The sequence below is a fragment of the Xiphias gladius genome, chromosome 17 (genome assembly GCF_016859285.1).
Source record: "Xiphias gladius isolate SHS-SW01 ecotype Sanya breed wild chromosome 17, ASM1685928v1, whole genome shotgun sequence".
Taxonomy (NCBI): domain Eukaryota; kingdom Metazoa; phylum Chordata; class Actinopteri; order Istiophoriformes; family Xiphiidae; genus Xiphias; species Xiphias gladius.
The window spans coordinates 17,033,873-17,045,990 of NC_053416.1; the positions used below are offsets into that span (position 1 = coordinate 17,033,873).

A 12,118-nucleotide genomic window follows, 5' to 3' on the forward strand; every position below is an offset into this window, starting at 1 on the left:
CTGGCTCACTGGTGTTTATTAATGATGTGACTGCTGAGAGAAGTATTATGATGAATTTTGAAGTGTATAGGGCTATCCTTTATGCTCAGATTCAGCCAAATGCTGCAAAACTTATCGGACGGTGCTTCACAGTACAGATGGATAATGACCCAAAACATACTGTGAAAGCAACCCAAGAGCTACTCAAGGCAAAGAACTGGAATATTCTTCAATGGCCAAGACAGTCACCTGAATTCAACCCAATTGAGCATGCTTTTCACTCACTGAAGACAAAACTGAGGGCCCAAAGACCCACAAAGAAGCAGCAACTGAAGGCAGCTGGCAAAGCATCTCAAGGGAGGAATGTCAGCAACTGGTGATGTCCATGGGTTCCAGACTTCAGACAGTCATTGACTGCAAAGGATTTTTCAAGTATTAAAAATAATCCTTATATTTATAATTATATTGATTTGTCCAATTACTTTTGAGCCTCTGAAAGTGAGGGACCGTATAAAAATGGCGGTAACACACTTACACTTTGTTTCACATCCATTGTGGTGGTGCACAGAGGCATAATAACAGAGGCACTCAGAACTATAGAGCCCGTTACGCACGCATTGAGCACAGGAAAAACAGACAGGGTTGCCCAGGAAGGCTGCCAGGAGGTTGAGCAGCCTGGAGGAACCACTTGGAAAGGAGTCAGAAGAAATAGCTTGAACTGCAGACACAGGAGGGACTACTTGGGATGCCAGCTCGGAAGCTGGAGAAACTAGTGGGACAGCCTGCGGGGGAAAACCTGGTGGCAGTAGAGACAGGAAATGGCTGAGGAGGGTAAGCCCAGAAGCTGGAAACTAGTAGGATGGTCTTAGTAAAAACATATAGGCCCACAGGATCAGGATGATGAGGCTCAGGGAATGGAGGCAAGATGACTGAACTTGGAGGAGGAAATACAACGCTGTGGCTGAGAATGAAGAGGAATCGGCTTGGGCAGAGAACTGAGGCAGACTGACTTGAGCAGAGGCTCAGAAAAGGCAAGCTGAAGAACAAAGGTGCACTGTAAGAAAGAAAACAGGAAAATAAACAAGGGAGAGACAAAAACAGAATAGGCTAGAGTACTGTGATCAAGGATCCTTGCCAAAATCCATCTCCTTTTCCCAGGAAAAATACCTGCAGGTAGTTAGGAATTTCAGCATGTGTGTGCTTGTATATTCAAGTACTGAAGACAATTGCATTTTCTGAAAGCCAGATGTCATCTCCAAACGTCATTTATCATACCTCACAACAGTTGACACTAAATACTGAAGCATTGCCTTGAATTGCCATTATAATGGTCATATTACTGGCAGCCGTTTCTTCCAATTGTTGTTCATGCTAAATTGCAGCTTGTCAGCTAAATGAAAACTACAGGCCTGCAGAAATGAATGCCTCATCCCAAAATCAGAGTGCAGACCCGCCATCAACAGGCGGGGCATCAAGTGCATAAAATAGCCCTAACCTTATAACAAAATGTCCAAGAACAACATTGCCCCGCCTCCCCCGCTATGAATCTTTATTCCCTATTCAGGTCAGCATTGTGCACTCATACCATAAGACAGTGAATAATTGTTGAACTATAAGAAACAATATAAAATAAGAAAGCATAACATCCAAAATGACAGTATAGACTACGTTATGATTAATTATCTGCAGTCTTGTGTTGTGAGAAATTGTGTTTTTCTTGGAACAGAGGGATATATTGCTATTGTTGATTCTTAAATTAAAGGAAAGCAGATTGAGCTCTGACAGAGAGAATGAAAAGACAGAGGGATGGAAATGGAAATGGGAGGGATGGGGCAGCTGTGGCTCAGATTTACACTTCTATACTTCTGACTTATTGATGTTCTTGTTTTGGAATTAATTGGCTGATTTGCATCCATTATGTCTTATGTCTAAATTAGTACATTCCCAAAATCTTTGTCTTGGCCACTGACACAAGAATCATTAATTACACACTATATACCCCCTCTAGGAGCTGATGCCTTCCGACAATAAGCCACCTTATTATTAGGAGACATTGCTTTAGGTGGCATATCATGCAAGGTATCCTACTGGTTAGAGCTCTGTTGCATATAATAAAGACAAGACAGCCTAAGCTGCAAAGAAGTTGACTTTATTTTATATTGACCACATTTGTTTTTTAAGAAAACCCTGGAATTTATACAGATGATATGTACAGGTTCAGTCATTCAGTATTCTTGCATGCATTTGATTTGTTTTAAAATACAAAAAGCTTGTTTCATGAGTATGAATTTTCTCGGCAGTGTAGTATTTAGACATGACTCATTGTTACTTTGTTTTATTTGGGTGGGATGACAATTCATAAATCCCGATGAGCAAAATTCCTGATACCTGTTGTCGCTCATGAACTAATTACAGTTTAGTGCAATGCATTTATCACATACACATTACGAAATGTAGATCAGCACCCATTCTTTAGAAAATGATACGGCAATGTGACACCTTGTTGCAGACATTTCGGGAATGTTCATTAAGTTTTGTTGCAAGTGTGCTGTAAAGGGAGTGTTTTGTGAAAGCAAAATGAAAAACATTCTGTGCTTTGTTTTTTCTCAATAACACACAAACGTGCTCCCAGGCCTCATAAAATACCTTCCATCAAACCTGTTTATTAGTCTGAACTGTACAACAGAACAATCAAATAATAAAGAACTGGATAGAACTGTTCTTGAAGTAAAACACCATGTTCACAGATGACGACACGCACATTAATGTTTAAACATGACAATCAGCCTCAACCTTTGAACACCAAAAGTTTCACATCTTGTGTGCTTTCCACCGCCACCTACGTGTGTGCAGAGAATTTTCAGTCTCAACAACCATTCCTTCAGTCCAAACAGGCCCTAAAGGAAACCCTCTTTGATAGGATACCAATGTAAGTAATGGGGGACAAAACGCACAGTCTCTTGTTTTGTTTAAAAATACTTCCTTAACTTCAGCCAAAGTTAATATGAGGCTTAAGGAGTTGTCTTAGAAAAATCAAGAGTTACAGTCTTTTTAGTACCACACTCCCTCTTTGTGTGCCAAACCCTCCTCCACAACTCACCATGAGACACAACTGTAAGAGGAGATCTATTATATAAGTCTTATATAATAGGTTATGCAGAAACCATTGTTAAACAAAGGCTGAGTGTGTTTGAGGCTGAGGCTCTAGTGAAAGGATGCAGTAGTCACTGGGTTAATTTACAGTAAAATTGACGAATGAAAGGGAAGCGTGACATACAGCAGTGTTTGCAAGTAAAACAAGAATAAGGCATCAGTGTGGTGACATACTGTATGACGATGTAATTACACTGCATACAAACAGAAAACAGAAGTCACCGTTCTTCTGCTCTTCTTAGCTGACAGGTGAATGAGTCATCTGACTTTTTATGGTGTACAACTGACAAAGCTCATCCACCCTTGTGAGGCCCCTGTTCGCATGGTCATTAAAGGAAGGAGGGGGGAGCCCCACACTTACAATGCATTGCATTGGATTTATAAGTGAGGGTGTAGGACAAAAACATTTCTTAACAATGCACTTAAGGGAGACATAACAGGCCCCAGGGCATTCATTGCGTGTTACTGAGGATTTAATTAAAAAAAATTGAAAAATTGTGTATGAGTCATGTCTGGCACCTCCAACAGTGTCCTAGAGCTGTATAGTGAAAGAAAGTTAACTGACTCTATTCTTAAGACAAAGAGCTTTCACAGTGGGTGAGGTTATAGTCTGGGCATTTTGGAACTACCATTTTATGTTTTATGAAGATGATAAAAGCTCAATTCTGTTGCTAACAGGTAGTAATACTTGGTTCAGAGGGTTCAGCCTCAGGAGAGATAATTACAAGCGGTTTGTGCTGCTTTTCCTATTAAATTTTGATAGTTTGATCTTTAATCTGACTAAAACCAAAACAGTAACCACATACTGTATGCCAATTATGACAAAATACTTTTTCTTTCTTCTGTGCTCATTCAGTGCCAGTATCATGAAAATGCATGAAAATTAAAAATCGGCTACAAAGTTGGACTAATTTCTTTTCACTTTTTAACTCATCTTACTCTAAATTTTGAATTAACTTTGTCTTTTGTTAAAAAAAAACAAAAAAACAACTCAATAACAGTGAATATGTGCAGTGACATATGTTCAGTAAACTGCTGGTCTAAGAGGCAGTCCACTGTTACGATATGCAGACTTCATAGTATAAATATAATATAGCCAGAATCAGAAAAGATGACCTGTCTGCTGCAGCAGAGGACAGTGTTAACGGACAAGGGTATTTCCAGAGGATGACTGTTTTTGTGTGATTTTATGTTGCCCAACACTGTAATTCATTTGAATTTTCTGAATAAGAAAAACATGTGACATGTGACTCTGTGGTGATTAGTGCATATTTTACAGTCGAGGACGGATAAACTGGAAGCCCTGTATAATTTTGTATCTCTGTGGTATCTGCTCTTTGGAAAATGATGGCACAAAGTCAATCAATACAGCCGACCATGGGACATATAAGTGACATTTTGTACTACAAAGAGCAAAGCAATAACAGTGAAAAGCTGATTCAAGTCATTGCATCAAACCTCAAGAACAAGTCTCTCAGTAGACCTCCACAGATTTGTTTAATATTGCGCGCTGATTTCTAACTTCATCAGGTCAAAACAGGTCATTCAATCCTCAGCTTCTCTTCAAAGGTGCATTTTCAGATACAGTACACTCTGCGGCCATGTGAGAAATGGAGCATGAGATTCCTCAGCTTTATTTTCACAAATTATTATTCTCTGCATGGAATGGTGTGTTGTGTAAAGAGATCAAATGTCTTTCCAAGGTCACTAAATCTGTGAGAATTCATTTTAAAATGAATGATGCACCGCAGCTGCCTGGTGTAATTTTATCCTATCCAAAAAAGTCGAGACTCGCATGCTACCAACTGGACAAGAAGACAGACACTGCCCTGCAGAAACATTGATTCATATAAGGAAGTTATAATAAATTGTAAAGAGGTAAATAGGTTGTAAATAAATGAACAGATGAAAATTCTGTTATACTCTCACACAACTTGAATTTTCAGTTTACAAATCCATAAAGTTGGTCATGTGAACACAATCAGCTCTTGCACAATGTTTTCAACAGAATTAAGCCTCTCTCCTGCAGGAACATCTTATGCTCTCAGCATTGTTGTCAGCTCTACTGACAGATGGTGGCAGATCCTTCCACACGGAGTGATTCTTACGTTACACCGGAGTCAACCAATTTGAAATACTACATACAGAAAACATATGAGATCTAATTGTTCAGCTGCACCTGAACAGGGTTAAGACACACAGAGCAACAACGTATAAATATAAAACAAGTAAATAAATACATAAATAATTACATTTCCCTGAAATAATAAATTGTGTCAGAAACCACTTACAGCAGGGTGGCCTGGCAGTAAGTTGAGACCAGCTTTGTGTTGAAGGTTTGCAGGAATGATTTCCACTGAATCACTTTCTGATCCAGAGAAACAATCACTCAGACTCCTCCACTCACAAACAAATACAGTTTAACCATGGTTCATCTGAGGGTATGCGAAGTTATAAAATCCTAACTGCTTTGTGTATAACACGGCACTCCCATGCTCTGAACTGAATGACAAGCAATAATTGGCGATGACTGGGAAGAAAGTATAAAACCTTTAGAAAAGTTAGAATACAATTTTTCGGAAATGGGAACCTTGCATGTACACTGGAAAAATGCTACAAAAACAGGACCTTTATGCTTTTGGCAACTGCCAAACATGTTCTCACAGTGGTCAAATGGCACTTCTACTGGTGCATGCAGGTTTGTATTGATAAACAACTTAGGTACGGAGTTGCATATGATTTGTATAGTAATTTTAAGATTTCAAAACCGCACCTGTGTTTGAAAATGGGCACAATGTCAATTGTAGCTTGACTTCCCGAAAGTTGTCACATCTATAACTAGTTTCTTTTCAGAGACAAGCCTCGCATTCTCCCTCAAAAAGCTGAGGAGATGTAATTTCTCAAATGCTATACTTGTCAAAAAAAATCAACACTACTTTTGAATCAGGCTTGGCTGCTGAAAAAAAAGGTACAGTAGGGACCCGATGCAAACCGTGTAAAAAATAGAATGCTAATAAATTCAAAAATGAATTTTCATGAGAAAACAGATACACAAAAAAGGAGAGAAACTCAAGAGTGTAAAAACCACTTGAGGTCAGTCAGTGGTTTTGGGTTACGAGGCCAACGTGCAGCTTAGGTCTCTTTAATTAAAAAGTGAGTCCCTGTCTGTCATCTCCTAACTGCCGATGTCTCCAACACCTGCATTGAAATGTTGTCATTACGGGCACTTGTAGGCTCATTAATCACTGAGCATGTTGAGAGGGATGCACAGGTCTTTCTTTAGACCCTTTTGCTTGTCTCTCTCTCCTCGTACAAGTCCAAACTGTGCAGCTCAGGAAAAACACAGTAACATTGCTAGTCCAAACACATACAGGATGACCCAGTAACTAGAACATGATACAAATGAAAATATAATGGTGGCAGCTGACATCATATGAGAAGACAGAGGTATTTCAGCCTCCTTTCTCCTGTTTCAGTCAGGCAGAAGCAGACTCCCAAAAACCCACCGCCCACTGGGTCCTCACCCCGACGGGCTCTCTGGTCCCTGGCGATAGGATGTGGTTTTGGGCTGGGGACAGGGGTTGGCTGAATGACTACAGGTTGGATGCAACATTCAGGCTTGTGTCAAACAGCTGACAGTTGTGTGGGCTTCGGAGTGGGCAGATCCAGCAGAGCCTGGACAGTCACGCCCACCTTCACCAGACCGCGCTCCTCTAGGATGTGATGGGGCAGACACAGCTTGTCCTGAGTCAGCAGAGAGATGTCTTTAGTCAGTCACAGCAAAAAAAGACAGATGGGGTTGACACAGCTCCTCTTCTCCTTCATTATTTAAAGGGTTCGTTCACCCACAGTAGAAAAAAAGACATACATTCTTACTCAACTGTAGTGGACATCAACCAACCATCATTTTCTGTTTTATGTTCTGAGGTTGTGAGATATTCATCTCTGAAACTTGTATCTATGATTTTCATCATCCCAGATTCTTTGACTATGTTATGTTTAATTAGATATTGTTATACTGTAAATGATTAATAGTTTCTCTTGAGAAAACCTGGGACCCTCTCAAAGATCTTTGTGGTTGACTAAAGTTGACTTTCTGAGCTGCACACGGCTTGATTCTCTATATAAAAAATTTTACATATCTCTTATTAAAGGATCTGGTCAGTTAAAACAATCAAAAGAAACATAATGTCCTTATTACCAAATTAATGTCTGCCTTGTCATCATTTTCATGCAGATAATTCTGGTAGTATGGTTTTGACATATCTGTCCCTTTGTGTACCAGCACCATAATTGAAATGCCATTCACATCCATAGTATTAGGTGAAGCAAAAATCTCAGTAGCGGCTCTCAATACCTGGGCAAAATACATCAAAACTATGGAAGAAAAAAAAGATAAGGATTTCAACCTTATACGCAACTGAATCCCTAATTGTGAAACAAAATCACTTTTGTTCATTCATTCAGCATTGAAATATTTGACCCTGAAAGGGGTCATTTCAGATTCCTTCCATCCACCCATCCATTTTCTAAGATTATCTGAAGTTGGGTTGCAGTGGCAGCGGTTTAGGCAAGACAGTCCAGATGTCCTCGCTCCAGTAACATTTTCCAGTTACTCCTGGGGGAACCGCTAAGTGTTTCCAGGCCAGATGAGATATATAATCCCTCCAATGTTCTGCGGATGTAAGAGCTCCTTACCCTATCTCTAAGACTCAGCCCAGCCACCCCACAGAGGAAACTCATTTCAGCCCCTTGTATCCACGATCTCATTCTTTCGGACATTACCCGAAGCTCATTACCATAGGTGAAGGTTGGAACGTGGATCGACTGGTAAATTGAAAGCTTTGCCTTTCGGCTCAGCTTCCTCCTCACCACAATGGTCCAGTACAACGCCTGCTCTACTGCTTATGCCGCACCGATCCGCCTGTCAATCTCCCATTCCATCCTACCCTGACTGATGATCAAGACCCAGAGATACTTAAACTCCCTCACTTGGGGCAGAAACTCCACCCCAACCCGAAGGGAGCAATCCACTGTTTTCCAGCAGAGAACCATGGCGTCAGACTTGGAGGTGCTGACCCTCATCCCAACTGCTTCACACTCAGATGCAAACTGCCCCAGTGTTTGCTGAAGGTCACTGTCTGATGATGCCAACAGAGAAGAGGAGAGACACAATTCTGAGGCCTCTAAACCAGACACTCTCTTCCCCCCGTCTGCTCCTTGAAATCCTATACATGAAGATCACAAACAGGACTGGTGACAAGGGACAACCCTGGAGGAGGCCAAAACTCACCAAAACATGTTTGACCTCCCGCCGAGAATATGGATACAACTCTCACTCCGGTACTATAGGGACCAAATGGCTCGTAGTAACGGCCCCAGAACCCCATATTCCCGCAGTACCCCCCACAAGATCCCCTGAGGGACCGGGTCGTAGGCCGTCTCCAAGCCCACGAAGCACATGAAGACTGGATGCGCCAACTCCTGTGACTCTTCAAGTAGCCTTGCAAGAGTAAAGAGTTGGTCCACTGTTTCATGACGGAAGGACGGAATCCACATTGCTCCTCCTGAATCGGGCTGAGCCTACTTTCCAGCACCCTGGCATAAGCTTTGCCCATGAGGCTGAGCAGTGTGATACCCCGATAATTCAAGCTCACCCTCCATTCCCCCTTTTTACAAATTGGAACCACCAACCTAGTCTGCCAGTCCACAGGCACTGTCCCCAACCTCCATAATTTCAGATTGTGCAAAAAATGAATTTATGTTTTTTTAAAGGTTTACAAATTCAGATTTGTCCAGTATTTAAAAAAAACCTACATTCAACTTCAGTTGATAATTTTGTTATCCATACATTCAAGTCAAGTCAAGAAAATCTAGTTGCTAAAAATGAAAAACTTAAACACTCAGGCTAGTGAAGCTAGGCAATCAAGCCAGAATATAATTGATCAGACCTCTGTTCTAATAGGTTAGATTATGTCAGGCTTTGATCCAAGAAAGAGAAGTACAGATGTTGGGAAACCCAGGACACTTGAATTTTCTGTCTCAGTTTGTGAACCTTGAAATTAAAGTATTTGAAATTGCAAAACTTCCTCAAATTCACACCTTCGTTTTCAAATGAAAATATTTCAGTACAATAATTTTAGAGGTATTTAAATGTCAATGTTCAGTAGTGACCGAATTTCATAATAAGGCTTACTATTATGGTATATACTATACTATATGGTTGCTTAAAAAATTCTTATTACTATGACCTTTATTTAGTGTGCATGACTTAATTTGCAGATATTTATTACATTTATCAGTTACATTTATCATTATCAGATTTATCAGTCCATATTTTAGGTTTGTAATTTATGTTCAACAGCTGTATTTCAATTATACATAACTGAGAATGATTGATGATTAAAATTATTACCTGTGGAACACCCAGCTTCTTACAGGCATCCAAGAAGTTCTCCACATTCCTACGGCATTTAGCCATGCTAAGCTTTGGCTGGAAGGCAGAAAAATCAGACACGTTAACAATTAAAAGCAGACCAAGCAAAAACAGGTTATGAAGCTCATGTACGTCATGTAGACAGCAATATGCAGTATGTAACTGTCATTAACAACATATATTTAGAAAGCTTTTTATAGATTTTTCAAGAATCTATAACACTGTGGCATTTTGATTACAAATAAAATGAACCTTTTTGGAGTTTTAATGTGCTTACCACTGCAGGCGATGGTACATGGATGCTGGCAACAGATCTAGGACAAATGTGATTGGCTAAATGGCAAAGAACAACCCCATCCATTAGAGCAGCTCCAACATCGTCTGGGAGCAACACCTTCAGTCTGGACTCAATGTTCTGCAAACACATTAACAAGGACCTCATGACATTGCTGTCCTTGAACAAAAGTGCATTTTTTGTTGAAAAAGGTGTTTTATTTATTTATTTTTATTGAATTATTCACAGTGTGTTCTGTCTCCTCTCTCTTCTATATTTACCAGGAAGGTCATCCTGCAGATCATCTGATTTGTAGTCAGTAACGCTAAATAAGATCTGACGCTGAGCTTTTTTAAGACAGTCTGTGTGCATGGCTGGAAAGGTGTGTTCTGCTGCTAAAAGTGGAATATCAGTTGAATAGAAGACACTTTTGGATCTGCAATCGTGCGCTCTTCCTGCAAGAGCTAGGATAAATTGTTTGAGGAAATATTAGTTAATTAGCCCTGTGTTGTCAGTATAAAAACAATCAGTGGTTCAATCAATGCGGTAGATTTCAGGTAATTATTTATAACTCCTTTGACTGGATTATAATTTTAAACAGATAACAAAATTAAACAGACCTACTTAATGACTACTTAACTGACCAGTTCTATCATATTGAACTAGTTCAACAGGTCCACTTGCTAGTTTGTTTCAGAGCTTTCAACCACAATCCATAGTCTTCTTCACCGGAGCTGCCCTGGATATACTGCAGTTCAGTTGTAATCGGATGAACTAAGTACAGAACTATGGTCACATGATAACAGGTGGTTGTTCAGTATATGGGGGAAGATGGTAACCCTGTCTCTATTAAAATATGGCCTCCTTAATCTTTCTGCGGCTGTCCACTGAATCAATGACCTTTGACCCCTTCCAACTGATTGCTGTGAACTATTCTTTTTCTGGTGTTTATTCAGCCAGGACCCTTGCTGTTTCACTGATCTAGTGCTCCTTCAGTTACTGCAGGTGATGTCATATGGAGGTGATTGGACGTGACTGGAGTTGATGCCAGTTTACCTCTCCGGGGCAGTCCTGGACATAGCAAACTCCATCGACTGAGGAGGGCTGCAAGATGTGGCTGAAAGCTCCAGAAAAAGATTGTTCTGTAACTTTTTTTTGTCAAACTATTGTTCCAAGGTCAAGAATGAACTTTCACACTCAACATATCACACTAGACTTGAACCGATTGTAAACCACTAAGAGAGAGGAAACACACATTCAAGCCGGAAGGCACGGAAGGAAACAGCTATAATCGTCTAAATATTAAACGGTTGTTCCACTACTGCTGGGGTTTTGGGGCTTAATGAAGAGCCCCTGTAAAGTGACCTCATATGCAATATTCATTACTGAGGCCGATGAAGTGTTTTAATTGTTTGAACTATTACTGAAGATTGACAAAAATCATCTTCACTCACTGTTTCACTCTATCTTTACAATCTGGCTATAGTCTCTGTCCCTCTGTGTGTGTCTAATAAAACATTGCTACATGTTTTACTTCTAATTTTTCTTTCCTGAAACCAGCCTGTTTCTGTCTGCTGTCAGTAGTTGTTTTCATCCTGAAAATTTTACTGGGAAAAGAGAGTAGGGCAATTTCTCACTGGCGATGAAAATGATTTTATTGAGATTCAAAGTTCATTCTTGACCTTGGAAAAAAGCCAACCACTGTTTTCAATGTCAAGACTGAACTTTAAATCTAAAATTTTGAAACAATGATGATGAGTAGACCTTGAAATATTCAGGAAATTGGAAAATGAAATGAAGAATCAAAATCGGTAAACAGTTTCCCAAGTCAGTGGTGGGTTTGCCAGTAAAGGGCATGTCTGCTCTATTCTTCTTAGCATGGAATGCATTTCTGGTGCATGTCTTGCGTTCCTTTTGTTGCTTCTCAACTTTGGAACAGCCTCCCAGTTGTTGTCCCTGTCCTTTGACACTATATCATGTGTGTCTATTGGCCTCTATTTGTCTTTTCTTCCTCTTATAAAACACCTTGCATCTACTGTTTAGGAAAGTCCTGCAGTTATATCAAGCCATCTGAACCTCTGAAATCACATGCAAGCATGATGCAAAGTCCAGAACATCTGGGATGTGCACATAGCCCATCTGTACACATTTTATTTGTATCTCACATGTCATGGTCAAGCTATCATTTCTGTGACAGGTGATGCCAGGTTGTAGCTGCCACCATTAACGTGGTGATCTCATACAGGACACCAGGCTCAGGACACTAAGCTGCACCC

At 40.2% G+C, this 12,118-nt stretch overlaps 1 protein-coding gene across 1 annotated transcript in view; it reads right to left on the reverse strand.

The window, feature by feature from the left end:
• Positions 1–6,117: 6,117 nt before the first annotated feature.
• lrch2 (leucine-rich repeats and calponin homology (CH) domain containing 2) overlaps positions 6,118–12,118 on the reverse strand; it is a 31,874-nt gene continuing 25,873 nt past the window's right edge. The window contains exons 19-21 of the mRNA XM_040150754.1: positions 9,846–9,983; positions 9,548–9,625; positions 6,118–6,876 (exon numbers count right to left, since the gene is read on the reverse strand). Coding sequence (XP_040006688.1) covers positions 6,757–6,876; positions 9,548–9,625; positions 9,846–9,983 — 336 coding nt within the window. The 3' untranslated portion in view covers positions 6,118–6,756. The remainder of the gene's footprint in view (positions 6,877–9,547; positions 9,626–9,845; positions 9,984–12,118) is intronic.